A 26,968-nucleotide genomic window follows, 5' to 3' on the forward strand; every position below is an offset into this window, starting at 1 on the left:
AGTTTGTAATGACCGAAGGCGCGGTTGTCACTACTTACCGGCAGGTTGCTGATGGACGCGTTCGTAGCTATGCTGGACAGCGAGCTACTGGAGCTGTACCGAATCCCATTACGGCCCGGTATAGTGTCCGACGGTTGATCTGAGGATGGGAAAGCACAAGACGAAACAAAATGTGAGTAATTGTAACGTTTGAAGAAAAAAAAAAAGATTAAAAGGATCGCAAGTAATCTGAAGGGAATATCCGCTCCAACTAAAGCAATCTTTCACCGGGCCTGGCCATTCCCTCTACACTCTCAATCTCGCAGGTTATATGCGCATAAAATGTCCTCCCTCACCTCCCCACAGTTAGCCTTCGGATTCGGCATTTCCTGCCTCCCCTCCACCCCCCCTCCACGTTCGGGGCGCACTGAAAACGGACCGGCCCGAAGGCGATTTGTAATTCTCATCAACCTTCTTGCAACCTTCTCCCTTGCACCGCGATGGTGGCTGCATTGGCGCGCTACGTCATTGCAAACGATCGACCGCCAATGCAAGCGCAATCGTCACACGCATCCATTTTCAGCCAGCAACGAGCCTACTGCTCGGTCGGCGCAACACCATCTGCATATAAACAGGGCAGCCCAGTTGCGCAGTGCTTGCTCTTCCAATCTGCGCAATCCCCTTTACTGCAGCAAACGGTGAGAAAGATAGTTGAGAGAGAGAGAGAGAGAGGGGGGGGGGAGGGGGGGAATATTTTAAGCAACATCTCTCCGCACCCGTTCGCAACAATCCCAGCCCAGTAGGGCCGCATAAAAAAAGAAGGTGGTGCAGTCGCAGCTCGATTTGCTGCAGCTGCGTGGCGCGTCGTTGCGCGCCCGCGTCTTATCAAGTCAAATTTGCGTGCCGTGCCACAATCCGCCCACTATCATCACCATTATCTTTTGGTCACCCGGCTCTCGGTTTGGGTTTTTGCATGTCCTTCTCTTTTTTTCTGTTTTTCGGGCTGCCCCTTTGGCCCTTTTATTTTTGACGAAAACAGGGTCTTGTCTGTTGCGGTTCTTCGGATTCACGAGTAGCGAAACGTTTTTTTTTTTTTTGTGTGCGCCCGCTCACTGCCTCTTACCTCGCTCCATCTGCAGGCCGTTCGGCGGGACGATGGTACCACCATTGGTTGGGTTCGGCGTAATATCGGTGTCCGGTGCCAGCCGGGACACGTCGATGTCGCCCATCTGCGTCAGTTCGCGCTTCAGCACGAGGATACGGTTTTGGGACGCAATTTTCTCCTTCGCCAGCCGCTCCATCTCGTGCTCGTACTCGCGCTCCTTGCGCTTCAGCAGCTGTGGGCGATGGAATGATGGTGGGGAAAGAGAGAGAGAGAGAGACGCTTTATAATAACTGTTTGCCTTTTTTTTGCTGTAGCCAGCAACAACCTACCTGTATGTGGCGTATGGCGGCGTGCAGAATCGATAGGTTGGAGATCTTCTTCTCGTCCGGCTGCAGGCTGAGCTGTTTCTTCAGCTGCTCGAAGCATTCCTTCAGATGGGCCCGCCGATTCTTCTCCAGCTTGTTGTGTACCTCCCGCGTGCCGACACTGCTGGTGCAAAGATGCAGACAAACACAATCCCAATTAATTAACACACAAACACACAAACACACACACACACACACACACACACACACACACACACACACACACACACACACACACACACACACACACACACAGACACACACACCCACACCCACAGTGCTGGGAAGCCGCCGATCGACACCACTTACCCGTTGCTGTTTGAGCTGGTCGTCCGCCGCCGCGTCCCGGTCGGGATGTTGGCAAAGAGGCCCTGCGCACCCTGCGAGCTGATGGCCGCCACCGACAGGCCGGCCGCGACCTGCTGCTGCAGCTCGAGCGGCAGATGGTGCACGCCAGTTGCCGCCGGGTGCGTCGCCGCCGTCACGATCGTCCCGTTCGGTGTGCTACTGCCGGTGCCGCCGTTGTGGGCAGCAGCAATGGCCGTCGCCTGCAGCACGTTGGTGATGTTGATCGGCAGCATGCCGGCTAGCCCGGGCGGCAGCGGGGACGTACCACCGATGGGGGCCCCGGCGACCCCGCTACTGTTGCTGCTGCTGCTGCTGCTGCTGCTGCTGGTAATGTAGCCATTAATGCTGGAACCGTTGCTTAGGTTGAGCGATGACTGCGAGTCGTCGACCGGCGATACGGTTAGCGTCGTCGACGATGCCGATGAGGAAGGGGAGGAGGAGGAGGAGGAGGAGGAGGACGAGGAGGATGATGAGGAGGAGGATGAAGACAGTGACGATACGGTGGTGGTCGTGGCGGGTGGTGTCGTTGAGAGAGGCGACGGATGCACGGCAGCGGCAGCATAGTGCGTGCCTGTTTGCTGATGCTGGCTCAACCCCTTGGTGGAGAGATCGATCGTCATCGGGGAGGGGGAGGTGGTGGTGATGGTGGTGGGGGCGCCGGCCGGGATGGAGCTGGGCGCGATCGGTACCGCTACGTGGTTGAGGGTCAGATGATGCTTCGCCGCCGAATGCTGTTGCGTTCCGTTCGTCGCAATCACGACTAGCGGCGGAGCCGTCGAATGGCCATTCGTAAGTGGCTCATCTGGAGAATTGGGAAAGAGAAACAAAAGAAGTAGCGTGTTAGTGTGGTGTTTTAAGCAACTGAATGTATTAAACGAGTTTTAGGAATGGGAACCGACAAAAGAGAATTACAAAAAAAAATTGGACAATAATTTAAACATCCTACGATTGATCATCCGAGATCAGTGCTGCCATCATGCAGGAGCTCAGCAGTTGTGGACCGCACAGGGTTGTTGCAGCGTTGCAGCATCGCCGACGTTAAACGCGAACATCCGCACCATCTGCCGCACAAGGGCCCATGCGGACGTCATCGCGTATTCATTGCTGCAGTAGTAGTAGTGGTAGAAGTAGTAACAGAAGCAATAAATGGCGCACCAGTCTACCCCGGGAAGGTAAACATGTAAACCCCTTGCGACGCCAACCGCTCCACGGGTCTAAGACAACGTCCGGTAAGCTACTACTACTACCACTACTACTACTACTACTACTACTAACCGACCCGGGTAGAGCCAACGGCATTACGTCGCCATCGAGGTAGTGCACGTTTTTGCCGAGCACGCGGCAGCCTGTGCTGCGATGCACCACCCTTCCCCGTTCTTCCTCTCTTCCACTTCATAACGTCCCCATCGTCATTGCCATCCCGGCACGGCATTTCGTTTGCCAGCGACAGCTTTGTACGGTGACCACGCGGTGTGCGGTCGGGTGATAGAGAAGGGAAGGAAGGTAGGTATTATTACCTCAACAACACACTACTTGCCCTCCTCGCCAGCCCATTTACAACAAGCTCGCTTCCTGAGCCTGTGACACGAGCCTGCCCCACAAAATGCTGGAATGGGAGGGAAGGTTCGAAGAAAAAGTTGTCGCATGCCGTTCAAGTTAATCCTTGGAGGGGGGCAGGAGAAGCGTTAGGGGTAGAAGGGGCATCCCGCAAAGCAGGGGCTTCGATGGACGCACACACGCCACAGACCACCACTAGCGCTTAATAACACCACATGGAATCAGTACACAATCTGGCGCGATGGCGGCGTGTTTGCTTCTCCGTCTCTTTCCACCGCGTGTAGAGGGGTGATATACCTTCTCCAACCCCGCATCCCCCTCATCCACACATCCGTGTTGGTGGTTTTGATTTTCGCCTACGTTGTACATCCGCAGAGCCTACAGTTCCAACAGGTCCGCTTGCGGTCCCCCCCCTCGTAGCAATTGGTCATTTGAATCGAAGGGCGTTCCAGGGAGTTCAGTTGGTCGTATTTATTGTACCGATTGTTTACTTGCTGTTTAGTCGCAAATTAGGAGCGAAATGGCAACATTAAATTCCAATCACCGTTGAAGCAGCTTGGCTAATTTGCCAATTGCCATTTCCTCAACCATTTTCCTGCATTCCATCTTCCGGACGGTGCGAAGCTGCGGAAACTGCTTTGACATTTTGACACGCGCGACAACGACAACACAGCTGCTTTCGCTTCCGGCGCGGTCAGAAGGTCAGGTCGGTGTCCTGCGCGTTTGTTTAATGGTGAAACTTTTCAATAGTAACCTTCCCCCCCCCCCCACCCCCCCCCCCTACAGCATTCAACTGGTGTCGGGGCGGAACAAAAGGACAAACTTTCGTTGCGCCATTGCACACACCATTGGATTGTGGACGTAATAGCCCCTTACAACACGCATCCGGTCGCGTACCGGACTCTCGGCAGGGAAAGGATAATGCTTTGCCGTAGTTGTGCCAGTCGTCATCGTGCCCGGTACGCACGCACAAGTTACCGGACAAGTGAGTCGTTCGGAGCGCACGACACTTGCAGGACTTCCCACACACACACACACACCAGGCAGGGCAGGGGCATTGTAAAAATAGTGAGTCTGGGTTTTACCAATGCCCGCTGATCTACGTGCGATCCCAGCAGCGGAAGTAGGCAGTGGGGCAGCCGCTCTTCCCGGTGTGCCGCTGCAAACGGTCCGCCGGCTTTACGTAACGGATAACGTGTGTGTGTGTGTGTGTGTATGTGCGTGGGTTGGAGCCCGCGGGCACGTGTCCTATCGTTTGCGTTGGTGAGTGAAGCACAACAATACACCCCGTGGGGGAGGACCTGGATGGTGGTAGCACGTAGAAGGAGGCGCGCACCAAGGAGCCGTGATTACGTGACAAACGGTAAAGAGACGCTGACACAGGCACTCTCTCCGCCACAGGCAGCCTCCAACGGTGCGGTGGATAAGTTGTGTCCTCGTCATACAACTGTTGTTTTGTTGTTCCCTTTTTTTTTTAATAAATCACAACATTTACAAAGCTCATTTACCAGTCCAGCTGGCACACACAGGGAGGGTGGTAAGCGCTTTAAACAAAACAAAAAATGGTTCAAAAATTCCCCCAAAATTCTCTCAAAATTCTCCCAAAATTCCCTCAAACCAAACTGAAATCGTTCGCGGAAACGCGTTTCGCCTTGCGTCCGCAAGCTCGCACAAAGCGTTCACAGCAGCCTGGTTGCATCATCCCGATCCTTTCGTCACCCGAAACGGAAACGGTCGGGGCCTGCTAGATTGTATCGGAATCGGGGGCACGGCAGGCAAAACCTTCACCCCATTTCTTATGTGCATCGAGTTACAAGGTGTTACACCACACACAGGGGCTAGAAATAGGTGCCATTGTTTGTGTGTGTATGTGTGTCTGTGTGTTGTTGTTCATGTAAGTGGGCAATAGGTTAGATGATTTCCAATTCCGATTATCTCATCTTCACAGTCGTACGTACTGGAAACCTGTCAATCATTTTAAGGCAGCAAGCAGTCGGAACGAGCGGTGGGAACGAATCAACGTCTTGTATTCCATGTTTTAGTTTGTCACTTTGATCTTTACACTGTCTGCGTTACATTACATGCATTTGGCTTCTTCATCAACGATGCAACGTCCCCGAAAGAAATGCAGAAGCGACTCTAGCAGTAGTAGCAGTAGTAGCAACACCACGTCGTCCTACTACCCAGAGCAAGGACATCCTAGCAAGCAGGGCTAATGCTGCGTTTATATGCATACAGACAAACCCATGGTAAGCCATGGGTTTGTGGGGTTTTAGAAAAAAAATAAGCGGGAACAACTAGAAGCGCCACCTTTTTCCTACGATACATGCCACCAGAGATGCTGCATTAACAAAGCATCTGGGGTGAGACCGAACCCGGGCAAGGGACAGGGAACCGATACCACGGTTGGCGTGAATATTCAAAAAGGCAGGCCTGTGGAGGGCGAGAGGAGGAAAGGGGTCGAATGTCACCCGTCTGAGCAACGCATCGCAATCGGATAATTGATTATCTAACACGGCTCTCGCACAGGCACAACAGTAGGCGCCACATCTGACGGCGGCGGAACATTGTCCAGGGTCAGTGTTTTTAATGGAGTGATCGAAGATTGTGTGTGCGTGTGTGTGTGTACATTATACACAAGGATCTATCATTTTATCATTTAGATGCACGCAAAATTGGTAGCGTGGCTTACAAAGCGAGGGTCCCAAACTACATTGGTAAAGAAACAAAAAAAACCATACAACAACGATTCGTTTCCTCCACCGAACCCTCCATCACTAACAGTTGCTCAAACAAATAACAATGAAGAGGTAGTGCCGTAACAGAAGAAGAAGGAGAGAGAGAGAGAGAGAAAGGGCATACAGTTCAGTAAAAAACAAGCACAAGGGAGAGAAGGAAAGAATGAGATAGACTGTGGGCTTTTCGAGGCGGAAAAATCGAGCTGCTCGCATGGACTACATTTCGTCCCCGGGCCACGTGAGTCGCCAGTCTCGGGCCCGGCTGTGGCTGCCTCAAACTTTAACCTTCCCCCTGTGCTGTGGTGGCTCCACCTCCCCCCCGGTGGTGGTGGTTGTGTGGTAACGCAATGGAACGGGAATAAAATGCTGTCGAACACATTAACGGGGGCCCACTAGATTGCCCGCAGGCGCTAGAAAGGGATGCAAGGTATCCTCCTATCCCATCCTGACCCAGGCCCAGGTTGGGATAGGATCGAGTAGGCCATGCCCAACGATTCAAATAGTTGCGAGCAAGCGAGAAGACCACAATGGGAAGCGCCGGGTGCAACGGAATTGCCTTGAAACGGTGGACGACGACGACGATTTGCGCACATTCAATCATCATCGCACAACAGGAGGGACCCAGCAAGGTTCGTCGTCTTCCCTCCCTCCCACGGGAGTCTTGGGAGGTGCATTGCTGTAACCGCGTGGTTTCGTGCACCCGCCGGACCTCCTGCCCTTCACTCCCGCGTTGCAAAACCAATTGAGTTGAGTCGTGTGCGCGCGAATGACGTCCGTCAACCGGTGTCCCGCTTGCACATGGCCCAACAATCGGAACAGACACTCTCTCACTCGAACACACACACACACATATTTAGGATTATGCAACGTTCCTTTTCCATGCTCCTGTCCATGATGCCGCACGGATCGCAGAGAGAGAGAGAGAGGCTCCTGTTGCTGGCACTTCCCGTGTGTGTGTGTGTGTATATTGCGGCCACCGTATGCCATGTGGAGAAGCAACACGAGCATACGAGACGCCATTGCCCCCGACTCCTCCTTTTCCCCCTCTCCCCACCCATCTCTCCAACCCACTATCTCCATGTGCGTGTGCCGCCGTGCTGATTCCATCATGTATGGTTTTACTTCACGTTTCACGCTGTCGTCGTTTTCCTGTTTGCGTTTTATTTTTCCTTACTCGTCCTCATTCCAGCACCGCAACGGGCTCCCACCCCATCCCCCCCCCCCCATCTTCCTCCCCCCAGTTCTGATTGTGCTGATCCGGCCACTTATCCTGCCACCTTCAACGATTTGTGCCAGTCACATGTTTTGGGGCCGGTTCCTTGCAGCACAGTGCGCCCGCCCGTAACCCGCTTACCCGATACCGTTATCGAATTATCCAACAGTGAAAGGCAAGTGGTTGGTGGTGGCGGTGGTGGTGGTGAGTTGAGAACGGAAGCTAGCTGGGTTGGTAAGGGATAAAAAAAGAACAATATATATGGAATGATATTCGACGCGCCATTCAAATTGCGATCGCCCGGAACGGTGGGGCCGTTTGCGTACGCAAGCAGGTTCGATATGCGCATACATGCATGCATGGTGGCCCTGCAGTCTGTGACGGGGCGCGGGTTTGGCAAATTTTTTGGCCCTCGAATTACGCTGATGTGCGATTGTTTTATGTATGTGTGTGTATGTTTTTTGTTTTTTGTTCCAACTCTACTTAAATCAATAGTCAGCACATTATTGAGCTGTTAAAAATGGACCGTTTAATGGAAGCAAACCGATCATTCGGACAAGTTCTGTCTGCAAACAAAACTTTGCTAATTTGCTCATTTTCCACCATCAGCCACCGGGGGCGCTGGTTGTGCACATAACATTTGCCTTTGTCTTACATCATTGGTTCACCATGACCTTCGTGGCATTGCTAATCCAGGGCCTAGCCGAGGCTCATATTGCCATTCCTACTCCCCCACGAGGAGGCTTCCAAATATAGCTTCCTGCTTACTTAACCGCGCGCGGTAGAATGTTCGACTGGATCGATCCGCTACAGCGTCGTAAAAGCTCCGACTCCCTCCCGGGAGTGATCGTGCACGGTGAGCGGAACGTCGCGGCAAGGAAAGCCTGCGGCCAGCGGCAACATGTAATGCGATTATAGCCCAATGGCCCCTGCATTAGTGACCACGCCATCGCACACAAACACACACCAGGGAGCACGTTGACAAAGTCATTTTGCGCCATTTTAAGCGCGAACCTCCATACGGGTTGGCAGTAGCTACAGGCTGCATTCTTAACCTCCAACATTCGCCCATAGCCGATGGTGATAGTGCTCGGGTGGCTCGTCAGGGCCGTTGCCGTGCATTGTTTTGCCCAAGTGGTCCAACCACAAGTGGTACGGCACGTGCAATGTAGTACGTTGGTACGCTGATACTGGAAAGACCTTCCCCTCAGTTCTCCGATCGACACTATCCCCCAGTTCCACGCTCGGGTGGAATGCTTGACTCATCAAGCTGTCTAATCCTCGCTCCTCTTCTCGGTTGAGATGACCGAACTGCAGCTCCAGCTTTTTCCCGTGCAGTGCTAGCTTCCCCTAAACGATCCCAACGACTGTGCAATAGTGTGTCAAAGTCAAAGTCAAACCACAGCAAGATCGCTTACGCGGACGCGAGACACGGACGTGCCGTTTTTCTAGCCTCAATCTTTTTGTACGCCCTCCTCTTGTCGCTTGTCCCACCTCTCCCATCCATGTGCGTGCGAGTGTGTTTTTGGATACCTTTGTGTATGTTATTATTATTATTATTATTATTATTATTAGATTGCTTTACTTTGCTTGCTCGGCATCACTGCCAACAGTGCGATGATACCTGGCTGTTAGGAAATATCATCCACCACGTGCTTCACGGTCCGGCGATACAGGCTTAATTAGATTATCGTGCTACCGAGCGCGCGGGTGCTTGCTGCAATGCGAAGTAAGGAGCAGTGTGCGCGGGGTAAGCTAACGCTGCGCTAAACCTGTTACACGACTGGTGCCGGGCTAGCCGGGCCACGCTATGATGCAACGTTTGTAGCTTGTTTTTTTTCCTTTTCGCAGCGGTACTTGTTAGAGTGGCATACATTCTTATTGCAGCTTTTCTATTATCTTTGTGCTGCGTATAGCATTGGTTTAGTGTACTCGTCGTATTTTTGGGGAAAAAAAAACTTGGAACACTGGGGCAAATTTAGTTACTAGAGCAAAGTGTAAACAATCGCAGCAAGCATTGTTACGCAGAATCAGGATAACCAGGCGTCTCCATTGTAAAGCTTCGTTCAGGTTATTATTTATTAAGCATATTAAGGACTAATGCAAATAGTTATCATTAATCTCATAGGAAGAACTATTAAAAATGTAATATAGGCTGGAAATTACTTAAAACAAATCATATTGCAACTCTACCATTTAAGTCCCATCCGCCCGCCTGGGCCAGGGAAGCAGAAACGTGGCAAAAATACAAAAATATGTATCTCATTATTTATCCTTCCCACTATCGGCAGCCTCGGCCTGGCATTGACATTCACCATCCGCACTACCAGTTCACCAGCAGCAACGGCCTACCGAAGGGCCCTAGGGAAGGCCGGTGTGGGGAAGAGGAGGGGGGGACATGCTCGCACGACGAGCAGCGGCATGTTTGTTTCTTCGGCAAGCGAGCGAACGAGCAGGCGCGCAACCCCACGGGAGGCATCGAAATACGCCGATGCAATAGAAATGCAACACGTCCGCCTCGTCCACCGGGAGGAAGCGGAGGAGAGGGAAGGCAAGATTGGCGGCATTATCATTATTTCAATATTATTATGACTGTGTCCCGCGGTGGCACGAACCCGTTCGCCCATTGCACCCGCTCTTGATCTCCTCCTCTCTCTCTCTCTCTCTCTCTCTCTCTCTTTCACATGCAAACACACACAGCCACAGACACAGCGGCTGTTATACGCAAGCAAGGGTTCAAGTTCGTCGTAGCTCGAGCACTTGAACCTGAGCGGCTGAGACGCGGCGCAGTGCCCCCATCTCCCCCGCTCCGTCGATCCGTATCGGCGTACGGCGACCGTCCATTGCCGTCATCGGGGCCCATACACCGGTTTGTCCGCTGCTGTGGTATGGTTATTGCACATGATTGCATAACTACGGTGCGGTGCGATGCGTGTGTGTGTGTGAGTGTGCGTCAGGCAACCTACAGGCAACCTTCACTGAATCATCTAACGCTCGAATCGGACCTGCTGGGTTGGCTTTGTTCCTTTCTCCATCGGTTCCCCGCCAGGCTGCGTGTGTATGCGTGCATCGAAACATCGCGTCCTATTATTACAAGCACCCACCGGGACGCCTTAAAGAGGTGGGTGGTGTGTGTGTGTGTGTGTGTGTGGATGTCACTTGCATCAAGCCGATTGTTGCGTATTAGCGAAGCACGCCGCAGGAGTTCCAACGCGTGTTTCGCTGCGCAGAAAAGTATTGAAACTCGATCACACTAGCTGCGCACCCACAGCACATCAACCCTTTCATCCCCTGCCATGTAAAGGAAAGGATGAAGACAGCGTATCAATTAATGCGCGTTGGATAATAAAGCAATCGGAAAGGAAAGCTCTTAACGAGCTGTAAGCTTTTCATCGCTGTTCGGTACACGTGCAAGCGCACCACCACACCGATTGGTTGCACAACTTTACACCGTATGGCAAAGATAAGCCTTTGCTTCTCGGAAGGGGGAATGTGCTTCGAGACTTTGAGTTTGAGCAGGCGTGTGCTACCTGTGTGTGCGTGTGTGTGTGCGCTAGTCCGGCATAAATCAACAGCCCTGGCAAAGGCAAACAAAACCGCCGCTCTGCCAATCGAGTGGACGCGCAACGATCCACTCAAACGCAGCAGATGAGCTGCTGGGGGAAGATTATTCCGCGTCCCATTATTCGCGAATTTTCCACCGCCTGGCGTGGTGTGCAGCAGATGATGATGCATTTGATTAGCACCGATAAGACGGTCGCACACACTCACACACACAATATGCACACGCGGCAGTGCAAGAGAAAGGCAGCAGCGCACAAACAACAAAAACCTGTCTATCTGTACTACAGTCCTCCCCACCGGCTGCCTTCCACCACCGGATCTTGTAAACACAGTGCATTTGCCTGCCTGCCTGCCTGCCTGCCGGGAACGCGGCACTTCAGACCGTTATTATCTAACTCCATCGCCGCCAACCCGATCCTCCCGGATCTACTCCCTCCCCCCTAGAGCTAATGGTTAGCAATCGCGTGGAACTATTGCGACGGATCGTGTATGCAGCCCCGATTCTAGCTGCTCTCCTCTTCCTCCCCCCCCCCCCCACATCTAACCTGAGCAATGAGAGGGAATTATTACGGCGTGCACTGGCACATGTTTTGCGGTCCGGCCGCCATCAACATCAACACCGTGTGCTCGGTGGTGTGATACCGTGACCGCACGGTGCATTTTGTTACATGCAGCACGGCCCGGGGGACGGCGGCGAACGGCGGGCGAGCGATGGCGTTGAGTGCCTCTTAACGCGACTGTAGGTAAACACAGGAACGGAACGCGTGGTACACGATCGGGGCGCAATAGGCCGGTGCCGTGGGCCGCACACCGAGAGGTGCTGGAATAGGAATGTTAGAACCGCCCGACGTCAATCGCGTCCTTTGCCAAGTGTGCCCCGCCACCCCCTCCACCCTGCCGCGTTATGCAACGGTGCGAGATTGTACGAGAACACTCGCTACTAAAGATGAAAGCTCTCTCGATGTGTGTGTTTGTGTGTGCGATTACGTGTTCGTACTGCCTGGAGGTAGCAGTATAGGAGCGTTTAGTGGAAACTTACAATTCTACAGTTTAGAAGCTTGCGTTTGATGCAATTTTGTGATTTGACACAAAGTTTCACACCTTTCAAGACATGACTCGTGTTACGTTGTTCAAAGCAAAAGCATTCGTTTTTAGTGCTAAAATTGAGTGCATTTTGGAGCAGGCGATTAAATTCGTTGCTAAACGTTGTTTTAGATTTAGTTTAATATTCTATTCTGATAAAAAAAGCAAGGAAACTAGTGAGTATTGCAATAAAAACAAGCAAGAATTTCAATAGGTTACTTTCCACGGAAAAATTGTTTGACGTCGAATCTGTCCCCTTCCAACATAAAAAAAAGATACGCAAATAACCGCATCGACACACTCCATTATCTGCTAAAAAATATATGTCAAACACACATTTTCACTGAGGTAGGAGAAGTCTAGGAGTCTGTAGTGAATCTTTTTGGAGCATTCGAAAAATTATGCATTTTTTAGAACAAGAACCCCTAATTTACGAATTATTTTGTTATATTACGATAATTGTATCCAGCAAAGATTCGTTGTGTGTGAACGTAAAAATAATGGCAAATTCTTTTCTTACACTTGTTTCCGGTGAAAGAGGAAAGATTCGCGAACAAAGATATGGCCTGTGAAAACGTACCTAATCATGTTTCTTCTCCAAGACACGATTCTTCTGTGCATTTGAAAATGACGTTTTTTTTTATGAACGCATTAACGCATTGTTTCCGAACCTGTTCGCACAGGGGTTCCAAAAATAAAATGAAATACCAAACTACACAGCTGTCAAAAGATAGCAAGCAGACATTCGTGCCACTCAGGCTGCAGCGGATGACAAAAATTGCACGAAAAAGGTTCGATTTTCCGTTGCCATGGGAAATGATGATTTCGACAGGAGTTTCAAGCGGCAATCGTTCCGTGGAATCAAGGCGTTTACATCGGAACTCTATTAAAAGTATGAATCAAGCTAATTCACAATTGATCTATATCAAAATTAAATATTGATATTAAATGATGATATTAAAAAAAATACAAAACAGCATATCAATAATTGACCATATCATAATATAGAACAAAATGATTCATCGATATCTTAATAACAAAAGCGCCTTTTGTTTTCTATTTAAATCATTTTGAGATAAAAAAAAAACAAAAAAATAGTGGTTCCCTATTTTTAACATTGTTCAAGCAATTCCAAAAGGATGAACTTTTCCACTGGTGAGCTTTAATGGAGACGCCTGGTGCATGATTCCAGCATGTGATAACAAGTTAAAGAATTTGAACAACGCAAAGACCGGTCTACAACTAGCGATCACATTCAACGTTCAATCCAACATCATCATGTATTCCCCCAGACCCCAAAAATTTACCCTTCATGTAGTGCCGGTGAATCCATTTCTTTTTCGGCGCGGCCTTAATTTCCTTCCTGCTGCGATCCTCGATCCGCTGTTGTCCGATGGCACACCCGTCGCGCTGCGCTGCCGCCGGCCACACACCACCCTGCCCCACTGACAGTGCTTTCGATTTCATGCTAAAGTCCTTCGGTTCGTAACTGCAGCATTCTTCCGGCTCAATCGGTTCCTCCTGCCCATCCTCGCTGCACACCTCCATCGGACGGACCTCGTCTTCGCTCGCTTCGTAGCGATCGTGCTGCTGGTGCTGCTGCTGGGCGGACAACCTTCTGCTACCGATCGGGGTGGAGCAGGCGGACGGTGCAAGCGTTGGCAGTGCGGGCGACGTATGGCAGTGCGGTCCGTTCGGTGAGCTCGGACACGATCGGCTAGTGAGTGGCTGGTGGTAATGGTGGTGGTGGTGTTGCTGCTGCTGCTGCCCGGACGGATAGACGGCGGGTGCTTCCCTACCGGCAGCGCGCGGATCCTGCGGCTCAAAGTCGTACGAGTGGACTGGCGAGTCGGCCGACAGGCTGGTGGCGGTCGAGGTCGGCGCAGAAACGCACCCGACCGTCGGCGAGGATAGGACGGGCGCGGCTGGATGCGCTGGACCGCCGGACGCCGGCAGCAGCTTCATCTCGTTGTAGCAACATTTGAGAAACAGCTGCCGCAACCCGTTGTAATCCACCACCGGCCCCGAAGCTGTGCCCGAAGCTCCCTTGCTACCATCCTCGCCGGCAGTGCGGGCAGGGGTCGCGGCCATCGTGCCAGTGGGAAGCAGCACGGATTGGGCGGAACCCGACGGCGGTAGCTTGCCGACACTTTCGGCCGCCTCGATCGCGTACCGATAGTATTCGTAGCTGGCGGCGGCAGCCGCTACCGCCGCTGCCGCTGCTGCTGCTGTCGCCGGAGAGGCCGCCGCTGGACCGGCAAGGGGCACACCGTTCGCTAGCGGCAGATGATGATACTGCAGCACGTTGCCACGCTGATGATGGTAGCCAACGGGCGGTGCTGGTGGTGGCGGTGCTGTCGGTGTCGATTGACTGGTAGGGGCGCCGGCAAGTGGATGGGCATAGGACGGCTGGACTTGAACCGTACCCGGGCCGCCAGTCGCCGGCAATGGCTGGTAGTAGCTCACCGCGGACGGTTTCGTAGCAGCGCCGGGCGGTTGCTTCGGGTAGGGCGGCGAGGATCGCAACGTCCCGATGCCGCCGAGCGTTCCGATCGCGGGAATCATCGAAGGGGACCCTCCCGACCCTCCGCCCCTGCCCCGATCGGAGCTGGTCGATCGTACGCTACCGTACGCCCCTTTGCCGACCGGGCCGACCGATCGCTGCCGCGGCAGTGGCTGATGCACCGGAGGATGCACGTTGGCCAGCGGCTGCGGGAACGGGGCCGCCACCGTGCCGGGTGGATGGTGCGCCAGCGGATAGACGGTGGCCGCCGGAAAGGGGAATGCTTGCGGCCGGCGCTGCTGGTGGTGGTGGTGCATCGAGGCGAGCGCTGCTGCACCGCTTCCGGCCATCGGACCGGCCAGCCGACCACCGTTGGCCGTGACGGGCAGGAAGGCGGCCGCCCGGCGCCTCGCATTGAGCAGGGCCGTTTCCGGGCCCGGATCTTCGTACGATTTGCGCCTCGCGTCCGGAGCGGCCAGGGCGCTGGGGCGCGGCTGGGCGGCGACCGCCGCCGGCGGCACCAGCGCGCCCGTGGCAAGCGGTATGGTCGGTGGGTGGCCGTTCAGATTGACGTTGCTCATGCTGAAGCAGATGCCGACGTCCGTTACCATCGCGCTGCCGTAGAAGTTGTTCACATCGGGCGTGCCGCTGTGGTCGAAGGCGGCCTCCGGTTTAGTCGCGTTTGTCCCGGACCGTTCCCGCTGCAAACCGAGATAGCTCGGTACGGTCGGAGGAGCCGACGGTTTACCGGGCGAGCCGCCGGTCCCACCCGCCGACCCTCCTCCCAGCGGGTGCTTCTTGGTCAGGATGGAGTAGGGGAAACATTTGTCCATCTCCGACAGTGCGCCGACCCCCGGCGGAACGCCCGGATCGCCAAAAGGAACGCCCGGCTGCGTGCGACTCGGGAAGCGCTTGTCGTCGCTGTACATTGCGGTCCCACTTGGTCACTGATGTCGACCGTTGCGATCGAGGCGCGCAAAACTATCGCGAGTTACTGGCTTGTGTGTTTGACAAAGCAGGGCGCACGGGACGCCGCGGAAACCAATTGCAAACGAACGATATGACCAATCACAGCACCTGCGCGCGGATGCTTGCTAACCGTAGACGAGCGCTAACTGGCTTTCCGATTTCCCGCACTCGGCGTGTACATGATTAGTTCTCAAAAGCCTACAATTCACCGCAAAACATCCTTTCCTTAGACGACGGGCAGATCACACACGCACAACTTCCCCGAAAGAGTATGTATAAATATGGGAAGCATTTTTACGCTTTTCTAACAATTACTTCTTTTGCTGTATACTGGCACGGAGTGACTTTTTCCGTTGCTGTTTGCGACCCATCTGCATCAACCGTGTAAGCACTTGACTTGCTGGCGCTGGCCCACTGTCCCAGCATGTCACCCCACTTGAAGAAAGGCACTATCTGCTGAAGGGGTATTATTAGCACACGCACACATAAACACACACAGCCAGTGAGCTAAAAAAAATGTTACGGGCAGCGATTAATGCGTATCAGTGAGCCGCGGGGATACGGTGCAACACGAACACATCACAATCCGTTCCTGGTGACACTTGACGTACTCGTTTCACAGCGGCAACCACTGGAGCACTCTACCGTTGGTGTGGTTGTTCTGCAGAACAGAGCCAGTCTAGAAGCGCGCAAACCATTCGCGGCGATAGCAACTAACGAAAACGGCGACGACGGCGACGGCGACTACGACGAGGGTAAAGCCAAACTCGCGCACACGTCCGGTCGTACCAGGGAACGGACCGCGACTGAACACTGTTGCGCCCGGTGTCCACCGACGAAGCCGGCTCCCGCCTTTCACGCATGTCGTAAACAGCGCCCCCTCCCCTCCTTCCATCCCCCTTCGCTTCGCTTCCCCGGTTGGAGTTATTCGCTCTTGCTCTCTTCGCTCCCAGCGGCTCAGTGAGCACAGGGTGCGATGACACAGGGTGAGGTGGGTGCCTTCCGCTCAATTGTTTCCCCACCGTTTAATGAGCACCGTCAGCAGCGTCATTTGTAGGGAGCACCCTTCCCCCTACCGGAAGGGATACTAGGATGGGAGCGCACGTTGCCGAAAGGAACTGTTCGGTTCGTTCTCTCGCTCTCTCTCTCTCTCTCTCTCTCTCTCTCTCTCTCTCTCTATTTCTCTTTTAAAACCATCGATCTCATTCCGTCCCGCTTTTGGTGCAGCAAATGTCAGCGACGGAGAGCAGAAGCGTTTAGCTTCAATTAGTGAGCGAGAGTGTGTCGGCCGCGCTCGCAGTGTGTGATCACGGGCGCAACTGTGCGACATCATGCATATGGAACGGTGCATCCACCGAACAGGAAAGGGAACGGGAATGCCCGTGTGGTGCAAAACAAGTCCATTCGGTAAGCCACCCTCGCACCAAGTGGCATGTTTTGTGCATGTGCTTGGGTGGAGAGCCGCTGGCGGATGAGGAGCAGGAGATTGTGACAGATCCGTCCCAATGGTTGGTAAGCTTTTTCCTCCTGCAGCTTCAAGCACTGCTACTGGCTGAAGCTTGCCGGCCTTTTTCCACCTCCAAATTGCAATTGAATAGAATTATTCCGATTTCTACTCTCTTTCCTTCATAGAAATGGATAGAAATAAAGCAGCAGCGTCAAACAAAACATCCAAAGCTCCAAAATTATACATCACAGCAGTCGAAATGTTGCAGGACGCCCTTAAAAACATCCGACGGGCCGCACAAACTAACGGATAAAAATTTCAATTTCAATAACCACTGCCATAAGCATCATACGTCGCAGTAAGAGCGAATCGTTAAGTGAGCGCCTCCTTCCACCAATCCCAGTGGGAATTAATAAACTACCCAATCCCAACCCCGGCACGTAACACGTAAGCCCAGCTAAACCCAATCCCCGTTCTCGCGAAACAGCAGCAGCAGCAGCAGCAAAAATAAAGAAAGAAACACCGCCCATGCATAATCGATGCAGCGCAGCAAGAAGGCGATCGATAAATATGATTGCCCATTTGACTACCAGATCCATCCGTGCATTCGACCGCCCGCTCGTCTCCTTACGCCGTCATGCGCGACTGTCATACACGCAATTATGCCGCCCCGGGATAGCCGGCTTTACGCGACGGAGGGCCGCGGCGGCGGACGACGGATCGTCGGCGGCTAAGGATCGCTGGGCGATCAGGGCCGGGGCCGAATCGTGTTGGATCGCTTTTCTCGCAGCCCATCGCACGAACGGTCTGTGTGTACTGCATTTAATCGTGCACGATATTATCAATTTAAATTAATCGACACCCCCCGCGCACGCTCTCTCTCTCTCTCTCTCTCTCTCTCTCTCTCGCTTGCACTCGCGTACTATAATGTCGCTACAGGCCAGTCCGCCTTAATGCGATGCCCAATGAAAAGGGCAAGACACAATCCGGCGGGCTGTTGTGAAAACCGTGCCGCACCGTTCCAATCCATTGTGACGATTAGATCGACACGATCGTCGGTGATGGTGATACGGTAGATAAAGGTATGCGAGACCTAGAACCGCAACCGCGTCCCCGGAACTGGAATGGATCGGCATTTCATTCATTCGTTCGCACTACAACCGGGCGATTCACGCGGGCGCTCACCGGCCACAGGCAGTCTCTTACTGGCGGTTGGGCCCAAAAAGTGGCTGTAGCTGCGAACAAAAAAAAAACGGAACTGCTCCACACTGCCGCTGCGATCGCGAATGCTATTATCGGGTTACGATCGGCAATAGACGCTGTTTTGTATGACTAAATTCATGGTGGAAGGGAAAGGGAAGCATCAAATGGCAAATGGTGAGCAAAAATAAGAAACGGAGAGACCGCTTCTCCGCGCTCCGCAGAATAAATCTCATCCTCGTTTCGCACTAAATCAACCCACACACAGGCACCATGCGCCTCCACGCATAAAACGCGACACCACATAAGGAGTGTGCGTGTGTGTGTGTTTGTGTGTTTGGCGAGCTTCTGATAGCGAAGCGTTGATAAGCCACGGCCCGAGAGCACGCCAGCCGTTGCATAATGCATGGTACACCGCTAATGCTAATCCACTGCTCGGATCCGGATGAGAAGTGAATAGATAAGGCAGCGAGGGGGAAGCTGGAGGATGGTAATTTTTTCGCAGCAATACCCACCCACAAATGCCACACCGTAAAGTGCGTACATTCGCGATGCGTGCTCCATTAGCATGCTGGGACGGGTGCGAGTAATGTGCGATTTTTCATTCTTTTTCCTTTTTTTTTGTTCTGTGTGTTCAGGAGCGGGCGTTGGAAACAGCAAACGCTGCTGCGATCTCCGGTGCGATCGCGCGCACTAACCGACCGTGTTAATGACCGACAGGTTGTTTAGAGGACAGTTTGCACTACGCGGGCTGCGCGCGGATTCGATACCGCCCGCAGCAGGATGTGCGTATAAGTGAGCTGGTTGGAATGTGCATTTTAATCGCTGTCTACACGTTAGGACGCACCGTCCGGCGAAGGCGAAGAAGCGAGAATTGGAAGCGAAGCAGAAGCGAGGCAATCGGGCTGAAGATGTCGATTTTAGGACCGCACCGGTTTTTTTTTTAATCGGCGTTCGGCTAAGGATACTATTTAAATAACTGAGCTAGCACATTGCCGTGACGAAAGCTCTGACCAAAGAAGTATGTTCAAAACAAGAGAGCTCTTGGGTCACTTGTACGTGAACCGCAGAGGCAGAGAGTAAATCAACTTATTCTGTCAAAAAGCAGGCAGCAGCATTAAGCCAAAAAAAGCTTCTTCATCTATTGTTATAAACTTTTGCTGTTGTTGTTCCGTCAAGTTGCCCGTGTAGTCATTTATCCATAAGTTGTATATGAAGCCCCGATGCAATGCTCTTTTTGATAAGTTGACAAGTTAGTCACTTGGTGAAAAATGACATTATTTTGGAGCATTTTCCTCGAAAGCACATCGAAGAAATGAAAAGCGTTGCCACATCTTGGCGCAACCAACACTGTCCCAATCGGAGCCACTATAGGAGATCCCCCCCCCCTCCCCGCCCTTCCCCCACTGTGCCCACCGCGTACGGAGACCGATGAACCTGCATAATAAAGCAGACCACCGGTCAGCAAACGTGACTGGCCCGATCGGTGGGTGTGTGTTCTTTGCTTGAGCCCACAAACCGCCCCCCCACCCCTCTCCCACCAACATCATAACGCATCCCATTTGTCGATGTCGGTTTACATCGGGATGGGTGGCCGAGCCTGGTCCATTTCTCGTCACAGTATCATGTAAAGTCGCTGCGAACGGCAAGGCGCACCTACGAACGGTTCGAGGGCACAGTAATAAGCACACACACACCGGCGCCGGCACACCGATTGCTTACAGCATTGGAATGGGGCGGGAATTGCTGGGGGGGGGGGAGTGCTGGCTGTGGTGGTGGTGCATTAAACGAAACTCATCTAGAGTAGGGCAACCAATTTCCAATACGTTGGCCAGCTCAGCTTGAGAGATGGGCGGAAGAAGGGCGCTCCCAGGACGGGAAGCAAACGGGGAAAGGAGTTCCCAGGCAGTTCTAGAAACTACCGCGACGACGCGGTGTGGTGTGTTGTTTTCATTTTCCCTTTCCCCGGTGGCGGCAGTGGCGGTTGGCTTTACACACACCTTTTGATTTCAACAGATCCATTTCATTTGACCATTTTTACAAAAGGCCTGCGTCGGCTGCTGCTGCTTCTGCTGCTGCGGCCCGCTGAAAGGAGGACTGTTGGATTATTCATCATCCTCGCTGTGCAATTGACACCGCGCAGCCCGTCGGTCCAACGACGAAGGACGGTTCCATGGACCTCCCCTCACCTCCTCCCTCCCTCACAAGCAATGCTAGTAGAAGATGCGACTGTTGTTGCTGCTGCCTGCCGCCTGCTACGAACGTTTCCAGTCATGCTGGCACGGCTCCCTCAGTAGCTTGGGCTGGTTTTAATTTTCAACCGAGCGCAACCAAAACGCCTTCAAAAACGTGCGCAAAAGCAAAGTGGCAAAGAGGGTTTTTTTTTTGTTTGTCGGTGCGCGCTTTTGCCCGCTGTTCTCCTTCTACTGGTCCTGTTTTTTTTATTTTTTCTTGGCTGAGCGGTTTGCGAGTTTGTTTCCCTTTCTTCTATGCAAAGTTATATACACAGAATCACACACACACACACACACACACACACACACACACACACACACACACACACACACACACACACACACACACACGCCGCAAGTTACGTATCGCTACCGGGGTTTGGTATCGCATCGGAATTGAATAAATAGGAAAATCTGCTGCACACACAACACCGCATCATATTGCTCAATTGATTTTACTTTCCGCCGGGACCGATCGTCCGGCGGAAAGTGTCGGCGAGTGTGTTGTAACGAGCGTACCCTCCTGTTGCAAAGTGAGTACACCGATTGGCCCACCTTTTCTGTGCTGTGCTGCTCAAAACACTCCCGACAGCACCAACCGACACGTCAGTCGTATTGTAGCATCCGGGTTAAATGTTAGGCGATTAAAATCACCCTCAAAAAAAAAAAAGCTCTTCACCAAGCCCATCGATCAGAGTGTGGGAGAGCGAGGAAAGAAGGGAGGAGGGAGTACCGCACGCACATCATCGCGCACCACATTTACAATTCCGAATCGGCAATCATTCATCCAAAACCACGCCCCAAACTGTCTGTCAGAGAGCAATTTTAATTTAACATAAATCGAGAAACGGCAAACGGCGAGCAGCGACGACCAAAGCAGCTGCCCCTGCTTGCCGCGAGCTGTTAGGGTAAGGTAAGAGTGGTGGGCTCTTGGTTTCACACCCTGCTGTGAGCAATTCAGGACACCGGTAAGTGGGTACCGCTCGCCGTGACAACCTCCTTTTTTTTTTTTGAATCCCAACGGTCGGTGGGCGCGCATACATGCGCCCAGCGCCAGGCCGTTTAGCTTTCGTCAAACTTCGAGCTAGAAACGGCAAACGCGATACGCGATCCTACCATGAGGTGCATTTCCGTGAGGCTGCAAACATCGCAAAAAAGAAGACAAAAAAATAGGACCGATGCAACACAACGCCGCACACACACACCCACTGGTAGGGTAGGCGAATGAGCGAAAGCAGAAGCGAAACACCACTACCGCCACCAGCAGCAGCGCCACCCTCGAATTGTGCTTGCGAATGTGAATTCAGGACGAAGCGCACAGAACAGCGAATCTTAGAGGTCAAACGCCTGGCCGAACACCGCCCCCTTCCGTGACGTCGATAAGGGGGGCGAAGCCGCGCTTGGCGCTGCTATCTCTCAAACCGCGATGGTGCGCGTTGTCGTTGCTGTCGGCAGCTTTTTTTTTTTTGGAGAAACGTTCAAGCAGGACAGGGTGGCTGATGGGGGTTGTGTATTCGGCAGCCAAACGCGGAGAGCTGGGAGCGTTGGGGCGAGAGCGACGACGGTTCGATTTCGATCATTTGAATTTCCTATCAAGGCGACCGTGAAAATCTGTTCGGTGGTGTGTGGATAAACAGCTTCATTTGCCAGCTGCTTGCACAACACTTCCACATCGCACGGGGAGGGGGTGGGGTGAGGGAATGGGGGAGATATTGGTTAGTCCTCCACAAACGAATGAATGCGACCCCGGGACTGATCGGCCGGTTCGATCAAATGATGAGCGCTGGCGAACGAAGATGACGGGTGTAGTGCATCTCATATCGCAGCTAACCAACAAACACCGCGAAAAAGGTTCTAGAAGCTGGCCAAAAGCTGCTGTGAGCGGAACCAAACCAATGTGAAGGGGGTGAGCGTTGCTATGTTTGCTGGAAAACCGCATTATACAAGACACAGGGCAGGCAGGCAGGCAGGGATTGTGGATGATATTGTCATTCGCTGCACTGCACGGTTGCACACTGCATCGTCACACGGGACACCGCAGCTTTTGGTTGCAGCTGACCGGTCATAGCGAAACGAAGAAAGAAAGGAAGAAGAAAAAAACCAACACAGCAATGCACAGTGTTCTAATCCTGCCTCGTTCGGCGTTTCACTGCTTCACAGCGCCGCACTGCTCCACCGCCTGTGCAGCCAACGTTGTTGTGCTGCGCTCCATCTCCGGTAGGGTGAATGCACCAAATTGCATTGTTGATCTTTTTTTTTCTTCTTTTTTCCATTCATTTGGTTCTGCTTCCTTTGCGCTGGGCAGTGTTACATTTGCCTAACGAATGCCGGTCAAGCGCTTGGAGCCGGAGGAGGTGGAGCCGCATAGGACATTCTCCTGCAGCAACCGGCCGCAGTGACAAGGGCAGTTCATCCCTCGGCGCGGGTAAATTCCGTCCTTTTGCTATTCTAATGAGCCTCCCGAGCTGCATTTGACCTGTCTGACCCCTTCCGCGTGCTTGTGTGTGTGTGAGTGTGTGTTTGTTGTGAGGTAGAGAGAAGGGCTATTGATTGTACTTGTACCTCTTACTTTGTTTCTCCGATTGGCCACTGAGATGTCATTGCTATCGTGCGTCATTTATGGAAGCGAGATGAGAGCAAATCGAGTAAAGTTTTGCAATGAATAAAGAGGCTTCTCAAGTGGTAGTTACTACTGTTATAAATTCATAATAAGGCCCACACAAATTGTACGCATTCGACAACATGCTCACATTGATCTTTTTCGCATGTAAAGCATGGAATTCAACTGCCGTACAGTAAACCCTCCAGCTCAATAGAAACCGATATTCGATCTACTAGCTAAGCCGTGCCCCGGCCATTCCACAATGTTAACGCAATTCTCAAATCTCTACCCCGTCATTAGGCAGCGACGTTTTGCACCCCGTGCTCAATTAGCGGTGTGATTGGATCGAACCGTCTGGAACGAACCATGTGGCCATTACGTAAGATTAAAATCCCACCGTTAAAAAAGGTTAACCAATTACAAAACACGCATGTAAACCACGCACACACACACAGACATATTACAGCAAAATGGTAACAAATAATACAGACGTTGTAATACAATGGGCCTGTTACGTGTCTCGCTTGCCGCCGGGTGTGTGTTTGATATCGATCTGCGAAATAATGCGCCGTCCGGTGAGCTTTATCTAGCACTGGCCTCTGGATGGATGAGAATCGTTTACGGCGCACATGTTTGGTTCTGAGTTTTAGTGAAATCCATTGTCATAGTTTTGGGAGGGGGGGGGGCGGCAAAACAAACGGAGCGCAGGAATAATGGAGACGCCCAGTAATTAGTAATTCATGAAGAAAGCAGGAGAAAAAATTACACAATTTTATCGAAATGGTGATTAAATCTAGCGCCAAACGTATACTGCACAAAGACAAGTAATGTAAAATTTAACCTTACAATCTGACTATTTGAGTGGGAAGTATTTTTATCTGTTCTGCCGTTAGTAAACATTCCAGCAAATCTCTCCTTGCAGTAAATGGAGCGCAAAGCTCAGAGCAAAACCATTACCGACAAATGACATCGAATCACTAGCGCACCCAGCACATGTGCTCGGACGGCGTGGCATGGCCACAGCAACAAAGCTGTCCGTTGGCCGTGCACGCTGACGAATGTCTTTTCCCGCCGCACGGAAAAATTGCATGAGCTTTTACCCGGCACGGTGAGCACGGCATGAGCAAACATTGCCGAGAGAGAGAGAGAGAGCGAGAAAGATAGCTAGGGAGGGGAAAAGCAAGCGCAAGAGAAAAAGTTCTCTCTCTCTATATATATTGAGAGCAAAAGCGCGCCACTAAGCGCGCGAGAGGAACGTTGAACGGTGAGAGTGGGAAAGGAAAATGAGTGCCCGTACGGTGGTAACTCATTCTCTTACTACTTCGGAGGGGGTTTGAGGTTGTAAATAAGCCCCCCTCCCTCCCCTCCCAGCGATGTGCTGTAAACAAAGCCCCGAAGCCGTCAGTCGTCCGCTGCACTGGCCCATAGGCGTATGGGTTGCGTTTGTTTCGATCTGCTGCGACAATGTAACGCGATACAGCCGCTTTTCATGGCGAAAAAGGTTAACAGCATTGCATATAATAATTTAAATTGTTTATACAATGATTTCAAAAATTATTAAAAATCAAAATATTATCGTAAAATAGGGGTTTTAACTTTTCACATAAATTCCACGGGAATGTACTTTTTGGAAACGCCCTCATTTTGCTATTGCAAATAGAGCAACGCGTTATTTTGGTCATATGTGCACAAACATTTTAACAACTTTCCTCCTCCACTCTGATGTCGGTTGCAATTAAGTTCCTCAACAAAACAAAACAAAAAAAAAGTCAATTTAGCATGTCTGCATTCTGGCTTACCTTTCACGTAACCGGCCATACTGCCGGTGCCGACCAGCACGGTGGTGGTGGTGGTGGTGGTAGCCGCTGCTGTCGAGTGACCATTAACGCTGACGCTGCCGAGCCCGATCGTTGTTGCGCCGTTGCTGGCGTTGCTGTACGTGCGCTTCCGCGCCCCGGCCGGAAGCAGCGGCTGACGTGTCGCCGTCGCATTGACCACCGACGCGGCGCCGAGATGGGGATGGGCCGTGCTGGAGACGGCGGACAGCGTAGCGGTGGTGCTGGCCGGCAGGCTGACGAGGGTCGGCGAAAGCAGCCGACTGGCCGCCGCCGTCGATCCACCGTTCTGGACCAGCGTGGGCGGCTGGTGGTGCCCGTTCAGCAGCACCTTCGACTTTAGGCTGACGGTGGTGCCGGCTGGTGGCGGTGACGAGAACCCGTTCCCATTTCGGCTGCTGCTGATGCTGGTGATGGTGGTGGTACCATTGTTGGTGATGTGGTGGTTACCGCCGGTCACCACCACCCCATTGCTGGCGCCGTTGGCGAAGGCAATGCCGCCGCCGCCGCCTGTGCTGGAGCCACCGAACAGCCCTCCGAGGCTGGCCGCTCCAACGATCGTGGTCGCGTACGCCACATTGCTGCCGGTCTGGCGATGCAGGGGAGGCGGTGTGCGGTGATGCCGGGACGCCGGCTGCAGCTTCAGATGTGGGGGCTGCTGCTCTTGCTGCTCCAGAAACTTGGCCGCCTCCAGTAGCGTATCCACGGCGGACAGCATGATCGTCCGCGGTGCGCACAATTGCTTACGCACACACGCACACCAGTGAAGCGGCGGCAAGCGCGGAGGAAGAGGGTGTCGACAAATGGGCGCCCCGTGTAACGCACGCACCTGCCCCTCTCGCACTCTAACCCGCTAGGCACACGCACACGGCGGGTGGGGGGCTCGCCAAAACGGCTAACCCACACACACACGCACACGCACAATCACTCAATCTCGCTCGTTTCTCGTTGTCTCTCTATCTTTCTGCTTCGTCTTCGATCTCCAAACAGTGTTCAAACCGACACGCACACACAACACGCACTGCTACGTGCGCGACGCACTTTGAAATCGTTACGAACGGGGGAAGGAGATACGGCCAGACGCAGGAGGGGGGGGGGCAGCGAAACCGGGGTTCCTTCCCTTTGAGCCCGTTCGCGTTCGCTGTTCGCTTCTTTGCTGCTCGCGGGCGTAGTTTCACACACTGCGGTTGCTGCTGCTGCTGCTGCTGCCGTGGCGAATCGGGAGACGACGAACGGAAGTGCGTAAATCGTGCCAAACCGGACCGCGGAAGCAAAACGAGAACATGGAAAAGAGCAGAAGAAAACAGATTCATTAATAGTTAATGGGCATGGGGCGGTCAGCTTCGTAGTCCGAAGCTTTTTTTTTCACTCTTTTTGTGTGCTACACTAGCTTGGACGCGTACTATGCGGTGGGAAGTGTAAAAAGATTGTGGGAAGCGGTTTATAGTACGAGACGATAATAAGGGGAAAAATGTACAAAAAACCAATATTTTGCCAATTACAAACACATGTGTAATTTATGAAACAATCGTGTATCACATTCTCTTCATGCGTATACGATCTCACCACCGAAGAAGAAAAACGAAATAATAAGCTAACTTGGCCCCACGCATCACGCAATTGAGTGAAAATTCTTCTTTTTACTATTATGATTAGTCGCGGAATTGAAAGCCAACTTTTAGTACGGATTTGATAGAGATTTTCGCATAATTGCAATCAAAACGGAACCCAATTTACGTCCATTGTACACCTAAAACCCGCTAGATGGACGTAGGTGAGCCCCAATCACACATTGCCAGCCACAAGCATCGCATTCCGATTTCCAAAACTTGGTTCGCGAAATACATTAAAAAGGAAGGCTCTTTACGAAGGCCATAAAGTGTTCGTTTCGCTGCTAGCACACACACACACACACACATACGAAGGCTAGAAGTGTGTGAAATAGAAGAAAGAAAAAAAAAGATCAACCTCAGAAAGTGGAGACTAGAAGAGGAGACAACGGCAGAAATAACAAAAACAACACCAACAACAAAATGCAAACTCACGCACTTTGCCAGCTTAAAAAGGAAGGCGCCGCGGTGAGGCGGTCGTGTACGCATCACGCCACTCGACTGTAAGGAAGTAAGGGGAGGGGGAGTGGAAGCAGGAAAGAAGTGTAGAAAAAACCCCAACACTTCATCCGGTTACGCATTAGTACCCACACAGGTGTACGCATGTGTAAAGTAA

The 26,968-nt window shown here is 52.4% G+C and overlaps 1 protein-coding gene across 8 annotated transcripts in view; it reads right to left on the reverse strand.

The window, feature by feature from the left end:
* Positions 1-26,968, reverse strand: part of LOC121603485 (putative GPI-anchored protein pfl2) — a 63,839-nt gene that overhangs the window by 1,478 nt on the left and 35,393 nt on the right. For 4 of the 8 annotated variants that reach the window (XM_041932272.1, XM_041932268.1, XM_041932266.1 and 1 more), the window contains 5 exons: positions 24,707-25,947; positions 1,759-2,599; positions 1,414-1,570; positions 1,103-1,316; positions 39-139 (listed from right to left, as the gene is read on the reverse strand). In XM_041932272.1, the coding sequence (XP_041788206.1) occupies positions 39-139; positions 1,103-1,316; positions 1,414-1,570; positions 1,759-2,599; positions 24,707-25,460 (2,067 nt within the window). In that variant the 5' untranslated portion in view covers positions 25,461-25,947. Of the gene's footprint in view, positions 1-38; positions 140-1,102; positions 1,317-1,413; positions 1,571-1,758; positions 2,600-13,259; positions 16,579-24,706; positions 25,948-26,968 lie in introns of those variants that run through there. The other 4 variants (XM_041932270.1, XM_041932267.1, XM_041932273.1 and 1 more) reach the window with 2 other exon arrangements.

This window comes from Anopheles merus, chromosome 2R (assembly GCF_017562075.2).
Source record: "Anopheles merus strain MAF chromosome 2R, AmerM5.1, whole genome shotgun sequence".
NCBI lineage: Eukaryota > Metazoa > Arthropoda > Insecta > Diptera > Culicidae > Anopheles > Anopheles merus.